This window comes from Trachypithecus francoisi, unplaced genomic scaffold (genome assembly GCF_009764315.1).
Source record: "Trachypithecus francoisi isolate TF-2019V2 unplaced genomic scaffold, Tfra_2.0 Lachesis_group14, whole genome shotgun sequence".
Classification (NCBI taxonomy): Eukaryota; Metazoa; Chordata; class Mammalia; order Primates; family Cercopithecidae; genus Trachypithecus; species Trachypithecus francoisi.
Window position 1 is genome coordinate 20,437,887 of NW_022681459.1, and position 20,697 is coordinate 20,458,583.

Consider the following 20,697-nt stretch of genomic DNA (forward strand, 5'->3'; position numbering starts at 1 on the left):
TGATCAGTGGGGGGGGGGGGGGGGGGGTCGAGGGAAGAGTAGAAGTATGCAGGAGAGACCCGCGGAGAAGAGGGGAGAATCTACAACGGATAATGTTGTAGATATTTACAACATTTACTCAATGGTAGGTATTTTTATCCTCGTTTTATTGGTTGGAGAATTATATCATGGAGATTTATATAACTAACAAGTGAGGGAGCCAGGAGAGAACACATTCACATTCACTCTTTAGTTGATTCATTCATTCATTCAGTCAACACATTTTTGGGTGTCTTCTAAATGCCAGACACTATTCTATCCCCTGAGGACACTTCTGTAAACAAAACAGCCCCAAATTCTTCCCCTATGGAGCTTTCTCGGCGAAGCGGGGATTGTTAGGAGCTGACAATCGGCAGCAGATGCTTGTAAATAACCGGACCTTTTTTGCCTTCTCCTGCCCTGCCCCCGGCCGGGCCTCTGCCTCCGGCCCGGCTCCGGCCCCGCCCCCGGCTCCGGCCCCGCCCCCGGCTCCGGCCCGGCGCCAGAGCTCCCGGAGCGCGACTCGTAGGCCGGCGCTCGGCCCGCGCCCTCACACTAAAGACGTTTCTTCCCGGCGGGGAGGAATCCCGCTGGCGAGCCGAAAAGCTCCCCGAGCGCAGTCCGCGGACCGCCACCCGGCCAGGGCCGCTTTTGTCCCCCGCCCGCCGCCTCTGTCCGAGAGGCCGCCCGCGGGGCGCATCCCGACCGCGAGCGTCGGGTCCCAGAGTCGGGTGCGGCTGGGGCCCGAGGCTGGCATCTCTCGGGAGCCGCAAGGCGAGAGCTGCAAAGGTAACGCGGCGTGGCGGGGACGCGGGAGCGGAGCGCGTGGCCAGCTCACTGGAGGGAAAACGCCGCCTCCCTGCAGCGGTTCCCGGAATCCTCTCCGGTTCCTTCTCGCTCTCCCCGACTCCTCCTCCTCCTGCCCTCCCTCCGCGTCCTGAGGATGCGGCTCGTGCGCCCTTCCTCTCTCCCGGGGCCCTACCTGCGACCCCAGGACCCCTCCCGGGTCCTGCCCTGCGCCCTCCACGCGTCGCCCCTGCTGGGAGTCCGGTTTCGTTGCGCCCCTCCACGTCCCACCCCTCCCCACCAAGGATGCCCAAAACACCGGACACTTGCCACTGCAAGATGTGAGTCGTTGCTGAGTTTGAGGGTCACATTCCTCCAGGTCCACCCCGCCTTGCAAAACCCTCTCACCAGCCCAGTGCTCAGGGTCGGGATCTCCAGCCCGCCCCCTTGAGGTCCCCTGGGATTAGCGCCCCGTCGACCTGCGTCGTGGTCACAGACGGCACCGGGGCTGGAGTGGCCTACACCCCTCCGGATCCGCTGCGTGGAGGCAGGAGGGGGAAGGGGCGAGGGGACGTGGCCGCGGAGACAGAAGGGTGTACCTTCCAAGGGTCGGAGAGGGAAGATACTGGGAAGATATTCCGCGAATATGGAGAGGCGATCGGCACTTGCGTTTCAACCCTGGGCAAATCAATCCGTTACACGCAGTAGCGAGTTGACTCCATCAGCCCGTTTATTTGGTTAGCTATGGTTTTATTGACTCTGAGTATTCCCACCTCCTTTCTTTTAACTTTTTTTTCCCTTGTTTTGTTTAGCAGGAAGTCTTAGAAACGAATATAGCATGTTTGGGCGTCGAGTCAGTGGTGGGAAGTGCCGGAGCTGACTCAGGGAGACTTGCAGGTTCCCGTGTGTGCTAACTGACCCAGGGGCTAAGTCCCACTCCTTGCCAAGGTTTCTCAGTGTCCTGTCCACCGACCCCCAATCCACCTGTGCAGGCTTGAGGGGGTGAGGGGATAGCAGAGACCCTATCAAAATCTACCCTAAGGAAAATTTCCAATAAACTCCCCTAGCAATTAGGGCATAGCTAATAAGGCTTGATCTGTTTGTCTCAGAAAATGACTTGAACTTGTCAGTTCTATTGTTCATAAAGTTGTTTTCCACAATTTTAGATAATCAAAAATCTACATGACTCATTTTTCTTACTTATATTTCCTCTAAAGTTTCTCATGTGTTTATTGAAAAGTTAAAGAAAATCTGATTTTGGTTCATATAATTTGACAATGGTGATTTGTTTAAAAGTCATTTCAAAAAGTATGAAAAGGATCATAACCCAAGAAGTACTATCTGAGAAGTGAAACATTTATTAAAATATCTATTCCATGGCTCATACTTGCACACTCAGAGCCACATTGGACTCATTTTTTCTGCTACCTTTATAAACCTTCAAACTGTTCAAGAGTCAATGGTATGTATCATCTTTGATTATCAATCATCATGTTTTGTTTTGTTTTGTTTTTGACAAAGTCTCGCGCTGTCGCCCAGGCTGGAGTGCAGTGACACAATCTTGGCTCAATGCAGCCTCCCTCTCCTGGGTTCAAGTAATTCTCCTGCCTTAGCCTCTTGAGTAGCAGAGATTACAGGCATGTGCTACTACGGCTGGCTTTTTGTATTTTTAGTAGAGATGGGATTTCCACTGTGTTACCCAGCCTGGTCTAGAACTTCTGACCTCAAATGATCCACCTGCTTAGGCCTCCCAAAATGCTAGTATTACAGACTCAATCATCATGTTTTATCAAAGCTAAAACCCAAACTAAAATGCTATTGCTTATAAGATGCACTTTCATTTTATGTAATGAAGTAAGAAAAAACACTGTCAATCTTGCTATGCCATGCCACCAGAATGAAAGCATTCTGATTTCAGAAATGCTCAAATGTGAAAAGAAAATGTGCATGTTATAATTTGTGAAATGTTAGTTAGTGCAGAGCTTGACGGCACTGGCCCTGAAGGTCCTTCTTCTTCCTTTGGAAGAATGAAACTGGGGGGTATGCAATTCAGGGAAGAGTAAAGGAAAAACAAGTAGTTGGCAGAGGAGGTTGGCGGACTTAGAGGTACAGAAAAGAGAAAACAATAGGGAAAAAGAGATATGTATGATGGGGAGGAGTTCAGAGCCACCGCCAATTTTCTCTGGCCCCAACAGGAAAACGAGTTGCCCCACAAACCAGGGTTTTACCATCTGGTACATGGGGATATCCATCAGCATTGTCACTGGTTTTCATTTATTTGTTTTTAATTCTCAAGTTTAAAAAAAAATTTAAAATTGAAGTGTGTCTCAACCACCAGAAACTATAGTGAGAATTCTCTATAACAAATAGGAAAGAAGAAAACTGATCCAGTCTTTGGTTTTTTTTTAAAAAAAAAAAAAAAGAAAGAAACTGAATCGCAACATACTTTGCTTTTTTCTTTTCTCACAAAGGAGCAGTGGGCTGTTTATGCTGGATGAAGGTGAGTGAGATGGGGGAAGGTTCACTGGGCACCAACTTTCCGGGCTAGAGAAATTGCCCAGGCTTTACAGAACAAGCTGGAATCAGGTGCAGTTGTAAAAAGGAAGTCAAGGTTTCACCCTGCCATATCAGTAGGAGGTGCTAAAGCCAAACTAGCACCAGCAAAGTGATCATAAATGGTAAGGGGGAAAAAAAGGAAAGGAAAGAACAACATGGCTTTCAAGGCGTCTTACTAAAAACAAAGAATTATGCTTGGAAGAAGAAATTCATTACCGTTGCCTTACACCGTACAACAACTTGATAAAAATATAAATCCAGTAAAACAAACTCAAAGATGAGAAAATTGTAAATTGGAGATGAAAAGGAAGATTGCAGACCTAAAGGAAAATTGAAGACCATAAAAACATAGTGACAGAACAAATAAGTCAGGAGAAAGAACAGAAGAAATACTGCTGAAAATAAAAGTATTTTAATAGAAGAAAGCCCAGTAAGGAAGCCCAGTGAATTCAACTGAAAAGGGACAAAGATTAAGAAGAAAGAAGCAATTGTGAAAGACAAAATACAATAAAGAATTGGGACCACTGGAGTCCAAGATGTAGAGAAGTCAACAAATGGGACAGAAAATTCAAATAAAAATAAGTCCGAAGAAAGCTTCTTGAAATGAAGAAAAAATGGTCTGTAGGCCAAAGGAACATGCCATGTTCCAGAAAATGTCATATGGGAATACAGAAGCACTAAGATAAACTATTTAAATTCAAAGAGAAAGAATTATTTAGGAATCTGAGAAGAAAAAGTAAAGGAGGGGAAAACAAATCAAGCTGGCCTCAGACTTCAGTGCAGCACTACATGCCAGATTACGATGATTATGAAGGAACAGTTCCAAGGGAAAGAAACTTTTCGGGGGGGGGGAGGGGCAGGTATTTTTTTCCAGAAGAACAAAGGGAATTCAGCACCCATGAACTGTTTTTGGAAAAACAAAACTTGCTGGGTAATAAAATCCAGGAAATAGCAAATTAAGAGATAAATCAAAATAAAGAACTTAAGAGTAGAGAATGGTAAAAAGACTCTTGATGAGTATTTATTCTATTTAAATATAGAATTAATATATCTGTAGAAATTGTGAGTAGGATAGAATGGGATTATAAAGCTAGACAAAAATACACAGTCACAAAAAAAAAGTCGGGGAGGAAGATGGAAGGAAATATGAGAATACCAATATTCTTTCAAAGAATGGAATAGTAAATATGGTATAAAATTAAAAGGTGCTATGTGAATATGTAATACTGTAACTTTTAATATCTTTCATAGGTTTTATTTAAAACCTTAGAGGGATATTGTAGGAGATTATACTTTCTTATGGACAAAAAAATTTAAATTTTAGCAACTCCTTTGACTTTATTTTAGTCTTTCCCCAAGTAACATTAAACAGAAACACTGTGTGTGTGTGTGTGTGTGTGTGTGTGTGCATAGAAAGTTTTGTGGGATTATATTCACCTAATGTTAATGATAGTAATCATTTTTACAGAAGAAAAAAAGATATTTGAAAAATAAACTAGAATCAAATATGCCAAGATATTAACAATTGTTGATGCTGGATGATAGAAATAAGGATGAGTGTTACTTTCTTCTTTGTACTTTTTCATATTTTTGTAATTTCCAGAAAAAGATGTGTAATTGTATTTGTCTAACATTTCTGAATCCAGTTCATTCATTATTCATTGCCTTCCTGGCAATGTGCATCAGTCTGTGTCAGACAGAAGGAAAGACACAGCCATGCTTTCTACCAGGAGACTATGAGGCAGCGAGTTCCCAGAGGGTTTTGTCCATCTGGGAGGAGGTGAAATTCAAAGAATCACTCCACCCAATCCATCCATTTGATCTGGGTCTTGAAAATTGGCAGGGTTTTGTCTGGTCTCAAGGTAAATAGCAGGTAGAGCTTTTCTTTCAGGATGGAGAAGGCTGGAGTGTTACAGGGTGAACCTGTGACAAAATTGGGATTCAGCCTGGGAAACCACATGGGTTGTTGGCTTCGCACAAGAAGGAATTCAAGAGCAAGCTGACAGAATAAAGTGAAAGCAAGTTTATTAAGAAAGTCAAGGAATAAAAGTGTGGCTACTTCATAGGCAGAGCAGCAGCATGGGCTGCTCCACTGAGTATACTTATGGTTATTTCTTGATCATATGCTAAATAAGCGATGAATTATTCGTAAGTTGTCTGTGAAAGGAGTGGGAGTTCCCAGAACTGAGTGTTCCTCACTTTTTTCGACCATATAGAGTAACTTCTGGATGTTGCCATGGCATTTCCAAACTGTGGTGGCACTGGTGGGAGTTTCCTTTAGCATGGTAATATATTATAATTAGTGTATAATAAGCAGCGAGGACACTTTTGTCACCATCTTGGTGTGGCGGGCTTTGGCCAGCTTCTTTACTGCATCCTGTCTTATCAGCGGGGTCTTCGTGACCTCCTGTTTTATCCTATAACTAAGAATGCCTAACCCCCTGGGAACGCAGCCCACCAGGTCTCAGCCTCATTTTACCCAGGAGCTACTCAAGATGGAGTCACTGTGGTTCCAACACCTCTGACAAGAGCAGGGCATGACCTGTCAGCTGGAGCTCAGCAGGACAATAACTCCAGGAAAAACTGGAAAGGCTGATAGCCTTGAATTTAACCTAAGGAGCTTAGTGCATCGTCAGGCAACAGTGAGCTACAGACTGAGCGGACTACATAATTCGCAGGGCCCACCCAGAGCCAAATAAAAATGCAGGAGAAAGTACCACTAAAGGTACTAAAATATAAAGCCTTTTCTTCCACAGTCCCTCTCTCTCAACACGTAATGTTTTTTGTTTGCTATTTAATATCATTCTAAGTAAAAAAAAAAATAGCCTGGGCACAGTAGCGCACGCCTGTAATCCCAGCACTTTGGGAGGCCAAGACGGTGGATCACAAGGTCAGGAGATCAAGACCACCCTGGCTAACACGGTGAAACCCCGTCTCTACTAAAAATACAAAAAATTAGCCTAGTGTGGTGGTGGGTGCCTGTAGTCCCAGCTACTCAGGAGGCTGAGGCAGGAGAATGGCGTGAACCCGGGAGGTGGAGCTTGCAGTGAGCCAAGATCACGCCACTGCACTTCCACATGGGGGACAGAGTGACACTCCGTCTCAAAAAAAATAAAATAAAAATAAAAACTTGAATTATTAGCATGAATATTGCAGTTCTTTATGTTATGCAAAACCAGATTTAAATAAGAACATTTAATTCATATATGGAATTATGAATTATACCAAGTTATACCATTAGGACTTTACAGCACATCTTGGGAGGTTCCCTCGAACTAGCCAGAAGGAGCAAACTGAAGCCAGACAGGAAGATTGCAAAGAGGAAGAGAGGGTCTCCACCAGGCACAGAGCCACCTGAGGAAGCCCTCCCTCAGGCACAGGGATACCGAGGGAGCTGGAGCAGATTCGCACAGGTCCCTGGGTCCCCTCTGCCCTGGTGACTCTAGGATGCATGTACTTGCACCTGACTTCTAGGCATCCCCCTCCTACTAGCTTCCCCTCGATCCAGCCTGGGGCAGGGTCTGGGGAAGTCAAGTCTTGCATCTCCCTTTCCCAAGCACCTACCATCCTAACCCACAGTGTAGTGGCCTCGTTCAAGGGTCTTTACGTCTCTGCCTCAGACATGCTAGGTACCTGGGTCAAGAGTGACCCAGAGACTCATCCCTGCCAGACCCAACCTCCAGCCAGCTGCCCTCTGACTCTAGTCCATGGGGCGAGGCTGGAGTGCTGGCCCTGACCTCTCCAGCATCTGCACCAGAACAGCTTCAGTGGAACTTGGTCCCAGTTGATGCCCCATACCAACAGCAGCAGCAGTTGTTAGGCACAGAGAGAGAAGCCAGGCAGGGCCTCGGGTTCCTCTGCTGGGAGCCTAACCTGCAGGAGATGGGGAAGAATCCAAGTGTGAGCTGGGGCTCCTAGCACAAAACACACATTGAAAGATAAAATGGTTAAGAATTTCGGGACAGCCACAGGAGAGCCTTAAGCCAAGTGTAGGATCCTTCTAGCTGCAGGGCCCAGGGGGACTGAAACTAGCCATGCTTTAGGAAGACTGATTTATTTGTAGTCAGCAAGAGTTTTAAGGCACTCCATTAACAATTTAGGCAGGATGCCAAGATGGGATATTATATTTTCCAAGCAAGAAGAATCTAGTAATCAGGCATGTGGTTCCAAGCGAAGTATGGGTCACCAGAAAGCAAGGGAGGACGCCATCCCCTGGCCCAGAGGGGGAGAATGGGACTTCTAAGAGAGTGTGTGTGTGTGTGTGTGTGTGTGTGTGTGTGTGTGTTTCTCAGCTGCTGAAGACACTGAGTGTTCCTGCAGATATATAACAAAGATGAAGATGTGCCACCATTGGAGACAAACGGAGGGACCAGAGGCCACATGGCAGAGGTCAGGTTAGGTGTACAAGTATAAAGGAGCTGCCCTGGCTGGGCACGGTGACTCACACCTGTAATCCAAGCACTTTGGGGGACTGAGGCCGGAGGATCGCTTGAGCCCAAGAGTTCAAGACCAGCCTGGACAACATAGCAAAACCCCATCTCTAAAAAAAAAAATACAAAAATTAGCCAGGTTAGTGGCACATCCCTGTAGTCCCAGCCTCTTGGGAGGCCAAGGTGGGAGAATCGCTTGAGCCCAAGAGGCAGAGGTTGCAGTGAGCTGAGATTATACCACTGCACTCCAGCCTGGGTGACAGAGTGAGGCCCTGTCTCAAAAAATAAAATGAAGAAGTTGCCCTTCTACAGTCTGAGTGTGGTGGTATCTAGGGAAATGTTCACAATTAGGCAACCCCTCTGTTGTGGAGTGATTATGGGAGATGACGTCACATCAAGATATCTCAGCAGATGTTTCTCAATGGTTACAGTATTATGGGATTAGTTCCAGGCAGTCATGTTTGGATATCTCATGGGTGATGGAGTCTGTAGCAAGGCTGGAAATTTTGACTTGGAATCACTTGGATTTCTCTAAGAGAATACCCCAGGTTGGACCTGCTACTGGGGCAACAGAGAAGACTTAAAAATTAAATTGTTTTTAGCTTGAACTTGGTCTTGTGAAGTCCTAATTAAGGAAGAGGAGTCAGTCTGGGGGGTCTAGGGGAAAGCAAAGAAACAAAGCAGATAAGCTCTAGGTCTACCTTGCTTCATGGTCTAGGACATACAAACAAAAAGAAGAAGTAGAGAAGCTATAGGTCTGCCTTTCTTTATGGCCCAGGACATATGACCCTCCTGCACACATAACTCACAATCTTCCTGCTTACCATCAAATGCTTCAACTTATCATCAAACATCTCGGCTGACAGAAGAATGCAAGTTAGCTCCCGGCTACCTTGGCGTTGTCAGTCCTCCACATAGCACTCTTCAGCCCAAATTGCATTTTATAAAATCCCCAACAAGCCTTTGTCTCCTGGCAGTCAGCTCCTCTCTTATTGACCTGCCCATTGCGCCCTTGCAATATATTTTCCTACTTTCTCTAATAAATCTGCCTTTCTTGACCTAAACTGTCATGGTAAATTCTTCTTATGCCTGTGTCACCAGCCACAGACAATCTCCACAAGCCATGACAAGTCTGCGATTTCATGGTCTTTTTTTATTTGATGGTATTTCCCCAGTGTTTGGAAGACAGAAGAATGCCCACAATCTACAGGTCTTAGTCATGTGGATGGGGACAAAATATCCGAGAGAGAGAAGGAACAAGATCTACTGGGGCTCCTTAAAATTCGTCTTGAAGAATTCCTTTCTCACCTTGGAGTAGGGAAGACTTTCTGATTATGACTCAAAATTTAGAAGCTAAGAAAGAAAATACCTTTAAATCTGAAAACATAAAACTCAAAAACTTCTGGGTGTTTTTTTTTTGGGAGGGGTGGTTTTTTTTAAACAGCACAAGCAACTCAAAGGGCAAGTGACAGACTAGGGAGAAAAGAAAAAGATGTGACTCATATCACAATTTCCCTTCTACTTAAAAAAAACCCTGCAAACCAGTAAGAAAATAGCAACAGCTCAATGGAAACATTGCCAAAGGCACGAACAGTGAGTGAGAAGGAAATACAAATCACTCTTAAACCTATGAAAAGATGGAGATGTTCGATCACACTCAGAGTAAGAGAAATACAAATTAATGTGAAAGACAATGTTTCATGTATGAATTTGAGAAAAATCCAAGAACTTGCTGATATACCTCTACGAAGAGATGGTAGGGAAACCAAAATTCTCACACATTACAGGTAGTTATATAAATTTGTACAGCCCTGAGGGTGGCCGGAGTGACAGTTTCTATCCAAATTACAGATGCATAGTTTCATTGCCAGGTCTCTTCTGTCTGCTTCTTCAGACCCACCTTCCCCTCTCCCCACTCTTTAGTTGGCCCAGTATCCTGTCTGGTAAGGATACGAACCCAGGCCCCTTGCCCTATGGCTTCTGGTTGTGTTCAGCCGATGGGGAGCCCCAAATGAGAGAAGTGAGGGATGCAGTGAGGGATATTTATCCCTCAGCCTCCTGCCTGCACTGCCCTCTTGGTCTGGCTGTGTCTAGTGGTCTCATGTCATAGCTGCTCATAACAGGAGTTTCTCCTTACAAACTGCAGTGTCAGCTCCTTCTCTTCCCCTTCCGGCCCAGAGTGATTTACAGCCATCAATGTTGTGAGCTACAGATTCTCGACTCTCCCTTCTGCAGGCCCAGAGTGGTCACAGCCCTCAATGTTGTGAGCTACAGGTTCTATACCCTCCCTTCTGCAGGCCCAGAATGGTTATAGCCCTCAATGTTGTGAGCTGCAGGTTCTGTACTCTCCTTCCTGGGGCCCGGAGTGGTCACAGCCCTCAATGTTGTGAGCTGCAGGTTCTGTACTCGCCCTCCTAGGGCCCACAGTGATCACAGCCCTCAATGTTGTGAGCTGCAGGTTCTGTACTCGCCCTCCTGGGGCCCACAGTGATCACAGCCCTCAATGTTGTGAGCTGCAGGTTCTCTACTCTCCCTCCTAGGGCCCAGAGTGATCACAGCCCTCAATGTTGTGAGCTAGATTCTCGACTCTCCCTTCTGCAGGCCCAGAGTGGTCACAGCCCTCAATGTTGTGAGCTACAGATTCTATACTCTCCTTTCTGCAGGCCCAGAGTGGTCATAGCCCTCAATGTTGTGAGCTACAGATTCTATACTCTCCTTTCTGCAGGCCCAGAGTGGTCATAGCCCTCAATGTTGTGAGCTACAGGTTCTATACTCTCCTTTCTGCAGGCCCAGAGTGGTCATAGCCCTCAATGTTGTGAGCTACAGGTTCTATACTCTCCTTTCTGCAGGCCCAGAGTGGGCACAGCCCTCAATGTTGTGAGCTACAGATTCTCGACTCTCCCTTCTGCAGGTCCAGAGTGGGCACAGCCCTCAATGTTGTGAGCTACAGCCCTTAATGTTGTGAACTACAGGTTCTGTACTCTGCCTTCTGGGCCCCAGAGTGGTCACAGGCCTCAATGTTGTGAGCTACAGGTTCTATACTCTCCCTTCTGGTTTGCGTACAGCCTGCTCACACATTTGTAAATATAGTCCTGCACCCCCTAATGATGTATTGGGCAAAGATGGACTCTTTATATGACAGTGGCCCCATAAGATTATACCATATTTCTACTGTACCTTTTCTGTGTCTAAATATGTTCAGATACACAAATGCCACTGTGTTGCAACTGCCTGCAGTATTCAGCACAGTACCATGCTGCACAGATTTATAGCCTAGGAACAATAGGCTATACCATATAACCTAGATGTGTAGTTGGCTACACTATCTAGGTTTGTCTAAGTATACTCTATGATAGTCACACAATGAAATAGCCTAACAATGAATTTCTCAGAACATAGCACTGTTCACAGTTGCAAAGATACGGAATCAACCTAAGTGTTCATCAACAAATGATTGGATAAAGAAAATGTGGCTAGGTGTGGTGCTCACATCTGTAATCCCAGCACTTTGGGAGGCCAAGGCAAGAATCCAGGAGTTTGAGATCAGCCTGGGCAATATAGTGAGATCCTGTCTCTAAAAAAATTTTTTTTAATTAGCCGGTGTGTGGTGACACATGCCTGTAGTCCCAGCTACTTAGGGGGACAGGTGGGAGGATTGCTTGAGCCTGGGAGGTTGAGGCTGCAGTGAGCCATGATTGCACCACTGCACTCCAGGCTAGGCAACACAGCAAGACCCTGTCTCAAAAAAAAAAGAAAAAAAAGTTACATATATATATACACACAGTATATTCAGCCATAAAAAAGAATGAAATTATGGTTTTTGCAGCAACATAGGTGGAACTGAAGGCCATTATCTTAAAAGAAACAACTCAGAAACAGTCAATACCACCTGTTCTTATAAGTGGGAGCTATTAATAAATAATGTGCACACACTGACATATAATGTGGAATAATAGTCATTACTGACTGAGAAGGGTGGATTGGGTGTGGGGAGTTAAGGAATGAGAAATTACTTAATGGGTATAATGTATACTATTCAGATGATGGGTACACTAAAAGCCCAAATTTCACCACTATGCAATATATCTAACAAAACTGCACTTGTACCCCTTAAATTTATGTTTTTAAAGTGTCTATCCTAATTTGAATGAGCTGTTTCCTGCCAGAACCCTAACTGATACGTCATTTGTCTAGCAGTTCTATTTCTGAAAATTTTCCCACATTTAAACTGGCACATGTACAAAATGAAAGAGATTTCCTTGCAGAAGAGACTAGAAATAATTCAAATATCTATAGTAGGGGTACTAATTATATAAATAATGGTGTGTCTATAGAGTAGAACTCTATCCAGCTATTTAAAAAAACAAGGATAGAAAGATCTTCCAAATACATTTTTAAGTGAAAAAAGCAGGGTGGAACAGGGACTATACATGCTATCTCTTGTCTAAAAGATGGGGAAATTAGAAATATGTATTTGTTTTTGCTTATGTGTGAAGATACTCTGAAGGACTCACAAAAGAAAAAAAGTAGTTTTCTAAAGGGAGTAAGACTTTTCACTTTTTTTTTTTTTGTATGCTTAAAATTGTTGAACCCAATGACTGTTGCCTGTTCAAAACTTAAATTTAAAATTCCTCCCTGACTAGGTGGGGGATTGGGCCCAGAAGTTGAGACCAGGCTCACTTGAATAAATGGGGTAAATGATCCAGTTCCTGGAGCTAGGAATTTTACTGTTCCTTACAGGTCTCCCACTGTCTTGTTTTTGCTCCCATTTTTATATTTGCAATTTAATTAGACACTTCAGAATTTTGATCACCTAATGTTGATTTCAGATGTAAAAGTCAAGAGAAGACTCTAAAAATAGCAAAGATGCTTTTGAGCCAGAATGCCTTCATCGTCAGACCACTTAATTTGTTTCTCATGGGTGAGTGCTGCTTTTTATCTTAGCTCTTACAGAAGCAAGCTGTGAGGCCATCCTCCTTGAGAGCCCTGGCAGGAAGTAACAAACTCATTTCCCTGACTAGAGGACCCAGTTCCAGCCTGCCTAGCCTCAGGAGTTAAGTGGAAAGCAGATAGGAAACCTACAGTAGTGGTTTAGATTCAATGTAATTTCCTGTCCTGTTGTTAATTTTCAGAAAACAAATGAGTGGCTTAAGGCAATAATAATTGGCACTATCCTCACCTATATAATTTGAAGAGTAATTTCTCCTAACACCCTTTCTTCCTCCCCAATCTTTGATAAATGTCTTTTACCTCTAAAGTTGATTAATTAGTAGCATGCTTATTCATATTCTGAGAATGTTTCTAGGATGGACAATTGCTTCTGAGGACACTCCCTCAGCGAGCCCAAGTACTTAAACAAAAACAAGGAAATTATTGTGGTGTTAAAGATCTCGTGTGTGGCTGGGTGCGGTGGCTCACACCTGTAATCCCTACACTTTGGGAGGCCGAGGTGGGTGGATCACGAGGTCAGGAGATTGAGACCATCCTGGCTAACATGGTGAGCCGAGATGGTGCCACTGCATTCCAACCTGGACGACAGAGCGAGACTCTGTCTCAAAAAAAAAAAAAGTTCTTGTGTGTGTGTGTGTGTGTGTTTGTGTGTGTTTTGAGACATAGTTTCACTCTGTTGCGCAGACAGGAGTACAGGGCGTGATCTCAGCTCACTGCAGCCTCCACCTCCTGGGTTCAAGCGATTCTCCTGCCTCAGCCTACCAAGTAGCTGGGATTACAGGCACCCACCACCATGCCTGGCTAATTTTTGTATTTTTAGTAGAGACAAGGTTTCACCATGTTGGCCATGCTGGTCTCAAACTCCTGACCTCAAGTGATCCACCCGCCTTGGCCTCCCAAAATGCTGGGGTTACAGGCGTGAGCCACTGCGTCCAGCCTTTTTTTTTTTTTAGACGGGGTCTCTCTCTGTTACCCAGGCTGGAATGCAGTGAGCGATCTCAGCGCACTGCAGCCTCCACCTCCTGGGTTCAAGCAATTCTCCTGCCTTAGCCTCCGAAGTAGTTGGGACTACAGGTGTGCACCCCCACACCCAGCTAATTTTTTGTATTTTTAATAGAGACAGGGTTTTGCTGTGTTGGCCAGGCTGGTCTAGAATCCTGACCTTGTGTGATCCACCCACCTTGGCCTCCCAAAGTGCTGGGATTACAGGCATGAGCCACGGCACCCGGCGCCAAATATATTTTTAAGTGAACAAAGCAGGGCAGAACAGGGACCATACATACTGTTGTTAGTGTCAGCTCCCAAATGGATCTTATTTTAGCTCAGATCACAGTCCTTGCACCATGTGCTGCTGGCACCAATGTGGAATAAAAACCATCTATGTGGGCTTTTTTTTTAGCACAAGAAGTCTCAATCTGATACCAATAAATGTGTGTTAAAGAATTCCAGACTTGGCCGGGCGCGGTGGCTCAAGCCTGTAATCCCAGCACTTTGGGAGGCCGAGACGGGCGGATCACAAGGTCAGGAGATTGAGACTATCCTGGCTAACCCGGTGAAACCCCGTCTCTACTGAAAAATACAAAAAACTAGCCGGGCGAGGTGGCGGGCGCCTGTAGTCCCAGCTACTCGGGAGGCTGAGGCAGGAGAATGGCGGGAACCCGGGAGGCGGAGCTTGCAGTGAGCTGAGATCCGGCCACTGCACTCCAGTTTGGGCGGCAGAGCGAGACTCCGTCTCAAAAAAAAAAAAAAAAGAATTCCAAACTTAGAGTAATCATTGCAAGTTGAGCCCAGATAAAACTGTAGCCTCTCTAATGTGTTTTCTTCCTTCTAGTGTGTATCAACCTCGTGTTTGGTATTTCACATGATTTGCCTGGTAAGAGATGTTTTTTGGCTCCACTAAATTTTGTATAAGAGTGAAAGTGTTGGGGTGGCCTTTCAGAGGTATAAAATGTGGGAGATTTGATTTCTGATTGTACATCTGTTGCCAATTTTCTTGGGATTCTTTCTCTGCAAAAGGAGCTAAAATGAGCTAACTCTGGTTTTTTGAGAGATGCAAAACTAGTCTAAGAAATGAACACTAGAGATCATTTTTAAACTTCTTTAAAGAATATTCAAACTCTTAGTAATCTCACTAATAGAAGAATGAGGAGACACAGACTGTGCCAAACAAAAGATGACCCAGAAATATTTGCTCTTTAATTTACATTCTTCCTTCCTGATGGTTCCAGACAAAGGACGATAATTTTTTTTTAACTAAACTTCTTGCTACATATATAAATCTGTCCACAAAACTTCATTAAGCATTAAATATGTGTCCAACCTTGCGCTAAGCGTTGGTTGGGGTTGAAGAATTGGCAGTCGAGAAGCAAAGGCCTGGGTCCTAACCACAGGAAACTTAGATGATCTTTAACAATTTAACCATATAAGGCAGAATTTGGCAAGTGTGGCTTTAATGTTTTATTTATCACTGCCGCTTCCCACCTGCGTGACATTGTATAATTCAACTCAGTTTCACAGTCTGTAAAATGAGTCTCTTCTTAGTGCCTACTTCAGCATTGTTAAGGGGCTTAAATGCTTACAAAGGGCCAGTCTGGGCTCATATTATACTCCCCTGCTCTCTGTGATCCAGGGAATAAGTATGCTGGGGAATCCAGAGGAATGAAAATTTGCAGTGGGCTGAGCTACTTAAGGAGGACTTCATGGAGGATCTGGGAGCTGAGTTGAGAGAACGGCTTGGGGAGGGAGAATGGGTAGGGGAGAATGAAAGGAAGTGCACCACGTGGGCTGGGATGGCCTGGGTTATTTTGGTCCAGTGAACCATGGAGGGACAGTCCAAGGGCATTGGAGAAGCCCTTCTGTCCAAACTCTGCTTACACAGTGCACAGTTCCTGTTTCCTACACTTGCGTGCTCTGACAATATGTTGTTCGTTAATTAACTTCTTAGTTCATTTCCCATGTCCTGTAGACTTCCTGTTTTCTAGACCCAGGGCTCTCTGGAGGTGTTATCTGCCAGAGGTGTGGGTTCTAGATCCCAAGAAATGACTGAACAGTGGCTAGAATACAACTGTGGGTTCCAAATTTCAATGCCTTTTTTTCCTTCTTCTCTTTAGATTACACAAGTGAATCTTGCACTTTTAAGATATCATTGCGAAATTTCCGGTCCATCTTATCATGGGAATTAAAAAACCACTCCATTGTGGCAACTCACTATACGTTGCTGTATACAATCATGAGGTTGGTTTGATATTTCATTTTCTCTTGGTAAACATTATTGTTCTGTTATATGGGGAGTGGAAGAAGAGATGATCTTTTCTCTCTCTCTGCCTCTCTCTTTCCCTTTTCCTGTCTACCTCTCCCTCTGTCTGCATTTTCTTATTCAGAGCCTTAGAAGGCCAAAGACAAAACACCATCACACATCCATTTTTAATTAAATTGAATACTTTAATAATCCACTTTTATTTTGACAAAGCTTGTATGTGTCATCAAAGCCAGTTTCTACAGCTCAGAACCTCACATACAAAATAATTCTTGTGTATGGGTTAGGCAATGATTTCTCTAATTCAGTCAGTCTGAATGTTTAAAAGTTCTGTTATCTGAGGACAGGAATCCAAAGGTCTGTTGACCATATTGATGGTTTATGTTCACTTTTCTTGACTCTGGTGGGACACCAGAAAGCTGCCTGGCCTAGTCTGGGACAGGCCTTGGTGCAAAGTCTGGTTTGGTCACTAACCAGCTTGACACTTGGCACAGAGCTCAGCCCCTAAGCGAATGCCTCTGCTGAGAGGTTGCTGCAAGGATTCATGACATAATGGATGGAGTCCTGTTTGTCTTTCTTCTTCCCATGCCTACCAATCTTGGAAGTCATTGCTTTGATCCAGCAGCCCCTTGGAGTGTCCTTTTGTTGGTTATTTATTTGGCCTAGAGCTGCTGCTGCTCCTGCTTACTGACTGAGCCAGTGGAAGACCTCTTGTGAGTTTCTCTTTGGTGCCTGCTAAAGTCTTAAAAGTTTTTCTCTGCATTGAGTGGTCACATGTATCATCCAACTAACTGAAGCTTGGTAGATGAGATGTCTGCACTGTCCCTGAAATAGACCAGGTCTGACTTAGGACTGGATCATCTAGTCTTAGCCAGAGAGGGAGGGGGTCTCAGGGAAGGCATTCATGATTGTCCATAGAGGGAGGAAGATCTGAGGCCTCCACCATGAGGGCCCAAGTTTCATTCATTCATTTACTCATCTGGCAAATTTTACTGGGCACCTACTACCTGCCAGGGGGTCCAACTGTGAACCAAAGTCCTTGCCCTCCTGGAGCAGACATTATGTAAATGGAGACATGAGTAAAGCAGAGGTATAGTGTGACAGGTGTGGGTAAATGCTACGATCAAGAAGAGAGAGAGGGATTGAAAGTGCAGGGGTGGGGAGGGTACAAGATGTTCCATTTCCAATAAGATGGTTGGGGAAGATCACTTAGTACAGTGATATTTGAGCAGAACCCTAAAGGAAACAATGAAGTCAGGCACCCAAAAATAGACTCTTATTACGTCGATGCTCACACTTTCCTTTTTCCATTTTTTTCTTTCCAAAGTAAACCAGAAGATTTGAAGATGGTTATGAACTGTGCAAATACCACAAGATCATTTTGTGACCTCACAGATGAGTGGAAAAGCACACACGAGGCCTATGTCACCATCGTAAAAGGATTCAGCGGGAATACAACCTTGTTCAGTTGCTCACACAATTTCTGGCTGGACATAGACAGTGAGTTTATCTCTGTTTCTCCACTTCGTCCCCATCATCAAGATCATCATTATTTGCTATTCCGTGAAATAGGAGGTCTGCAAAGGTGTTTTAGACCTGGGGCTGGGCTCACCTCTTGGCCCTGCCACTTCCTAGCTCAGTAACCGTGGACTGCTTTGCTTCTCTGAGCCTTGGTTTTTTTAATCTGAAAAGTGGAATGATAACTTGTACTTTGCAGATTCGCCCAGTGCCTGTATAAGGCAGTGGGAGCTGCTGTTTTTCGGTTTCATAGCCTGACAGGAAGTGTGGAGCCAGGTTCAGGTGGGCTGGATCTAGCTCTCCCATCTCTTTGGCCCGGTATTTTCTTTCTTTCCTTCTTTCCTTCTTTTTTTTCTTTCTCTCTCTTTCTTTCTTTTTTTCTTTCTTTCTTTCTCTCTTTCTTTCTTTCTCTCTCTCTCTCTCTCCTCTCTCTCTCTCTCTCCTCTCCCTCCCTCCCTCCCTCCTCCCTCCCTCTCTCTCTCTCTCTCTTTCTTTCTTTCTTTCTTTCTTTCCTCTTTCTCTCTTGCTCTCCTTCTGTCTTTCTGTCTTTCTTTTTTTGAGATGGAGCCTCACTCTGTCACCTAGGCTAGAGTGCAGTGGTGCGATCTTGGCTCACTGCAACCTCCACCTTCTGGGTTCAAGCGATTCTCCCACCTCAGCCTCCAGAGTAGCTGGGATTACAAGCACACACCATCATGCCTAGCTAATTTTTTGTACTTTTAGTAGAATGTTTCACCATGTTGGCCAGGCTGGTCTCGAACTCCTGACCTCACGTTATCTGCCTGCCTCAGCCTCCCAAGGTGCTGAGATTACAAGCATGAACCACCAAACCTGACCCCAGTGTTTTCTTGATACAGCAACTCCACCCCCACATTATAACCCAATAGTTCTTTTGTGTGTGAACACCCAAGTGTGCGTGCACCTAGGACCCAAAGCACAAGATGCTTCTAGGAGAAGACTAGAACCCAAGAACAGGTCTACCCCTTCTTTCTTTCCCTGTGACTCAAGTCAGCTCCCTCAGGCACTGTGTTAACAGCTCCAGCTCTGTTACTTTTTCAGTTTCCCACTTTACAACGAGTTTCCAAGAGAACCATTTGGTCTCAGCTTCCTGTTGTAGGCTATGCGGCTGTGCACGTGCTCATACATGCTTAGCAAAGTAGTAAGGATGACTACTACTTTGTTGCCACTGTGGCAAACAATTCAGATATGACGTTTGCTAGATTTGTGTACATGTTGATGTATGTGTATAAACAGACATCTGTGTGTACACACAGAAAACAAAGAAAATCAGAATTAAAAATTCATGGTATTTGGGTTGTTAAAAAATGCATATTAAAGTAACAGTGAGATATGTTTCATGACTCAAATGATAAATATGAAAAATACATAAATATCCAGGCTTAGAGAATGCATATTAAAGCAACAGTGAGATATGTTTCATGACTCAAATGATAAATAGGAAAAATACATAAATATCTAGGCTTAGAGGGAATACAAAGAGTGTGCTTTGGCATGGTCCATCTGAAGTAATTGACAGCATGTATTAAAAACCTTAACATGTGCTTACTGTAATCCAGAATTCTGTAGTAATTTGTCCCAAAGAAATTATTAAGGCTGGGCACAGTGGCTCACACCTGTAATCCCAGCACTTTGGGAGGCCGAGACCAGTGGATCACTTGAGCTCAGGAGTTCAAGACCAGCCCGAGCAACATGGCGAAACCCTATCTCTACATTAAAAAAGAAAGATAGAAAAAAGAGAGAGAGAAAGAAAGAGAAAGAAAGAAATTATGAAGGACAAGTGCAAAAATTTAGTTCCAAGAATATCACATGATACATTAAGTCTTTAATAAAAATCAGAGACAATTTAAATGTTCAAAACAGTGAATCAGTTAAATCATGATACAGTCACTCAGTGGAATAGCATTAGCAATGAAAAATTATGATGTAAATCAGGTCTTGGCAGATTTTCTATACAGGGCCAGAGAAGAACCACTTTAGACTTTGTGGGCCACATGTAGTCTCAGTCACGTATTCCTGTCTGTTTTTGTTTTCTGAACAGTGTCTTTTGAACCGCCAGAGTTTGAGATTGTTGGTTTTACCAACCACATTAATGTGATTGTGAAATTTCCATCTATTGTTGAAGAAGAATCACAGTTTGATTTATCACTCGTCATTGAAGAACAGTCAGAGGGGATTGTTAAGAAGGTAAGTGGCTTCTCCTGTTAGGATCAAAACAGTTCTGAGTGGGTAGTCAATGCACTTGACTGTCTCTTTTGAAAGGAAATTTGCGGTTGAACAAGTAAAGCTGAAAGGTCAGGCTTCTGTGTGGTCTGACCTTAGGGAAGAAGTCATTATAGTTCATTCACTATATTGATCTAAACCTGCAGCACAGTCTTCTTTAAAAGAATAAGCAACGGCTGGGCGTGGTGGCTCACGCCTATAATCCCAGCACTTTGGGAGGCTGAGGTGGGCAGATCACCTAAGGTCAGGAGTTTGAGACCAGCCTGGCCAATATGGTGACACCCAATCTGTACTAAAAATACAACACTAGCCGGGTGTGGTGGCAAGCACCTGTAATCCCAGCTACTCCAGAGTCTGAGGCAAGGTAATCGCTTGAACCTGGGAGGCAGAGGTTGCAGTGAGCCGAGATTGCACCATTGCGTTCACAGCCTGGGCAACAGAGCAAGACTCTGTCTCAAAAAAAAAAAAGAATAAGCCACATGTACAACATAAAGGAGCACACAGGAAAGAGGGTGTGGGAGGGAGATGCAGAGTACAGCCAAATTTCAGTGAGCCCTGGAGAGATTTCTTTGAAAAGGAGGGTTTAGCTGAGCCACCTGTGAAAAGCATCTGTCGCTGCCTGTCTGGCCGTCACACACAGTAAGGAAGTGGCTCTTCTGGCAGGTTCTGTCCTCTCATAATTTCTGCGAAGGACCTGTCAGTAACCTTAGGGTAATCTGGTATCAGACAGACGTGGATCTTCAATTTTTGTTGTCCTTGTCCCTATCCCTCCGAATGCTGGAATAAGTGGAAATGGACAAATTGCTCTCACTGGTGTAGCGCAGCTTATGTCTGTAGAGCCCTTTGCCAAGTATAAAACCCTTGCAAGTAAGAACAACCTGAGAGATAATCAGGGTAGATGCATTTCAGGCAGAGGGCACAGGAAGTTCAAAGGTTCTGAGG

The 20,697-nt window shown here is 44.4% G+C and overlaps 1 protein-coding gene across 5 annotated transcripts in view; it reads left to right on the forward strand.

Moving 5' to 3' along the window:
• The first annotated feature begins 499 nt into the window (after positions 1-499).
• Positions 500-20,697, forward strand: part of IFNAR2 (interferon alpha and beta receptor subunit 2) — a 36,907-nt gene continuing 16,709 nt past the window's right edge. For 2 of the 5 annotated variants that reach the window (XM_033232347.1, XM_033232352.1), the window contains exons 1-6: positions 507-807; positions 12,620-12,711; positions 14,572-14,613; positions 15,851-15,974; positions 17,324-17,496; positions 19,574-19,719. In XM_033232347.1, the coding sequence (XP_033088238.1) occupies positions 12,657-12,711; positions 14,572-14,613; positions 15,851-15,974; positions 17,324-17,496; positions 19,574-19,719 (540 nt within the window). In that variant the 5' untranslated portion in view covers positions 507-807; positions 12,620-12,656. Of the gene's footprint in view, positions 808-1,263; positions 2,442-12,619; positions 12,712-14,571; positions 14,614-15,850; positions 15,975-17,323; positions 17,497-19,573; positions 19,720-20,697 lie in introns of those variants that run through there. The other 3 variants (XM_033232350.1, XM_033232351.1, XM_033232348.1) reach the window with 3 other exon arrangements.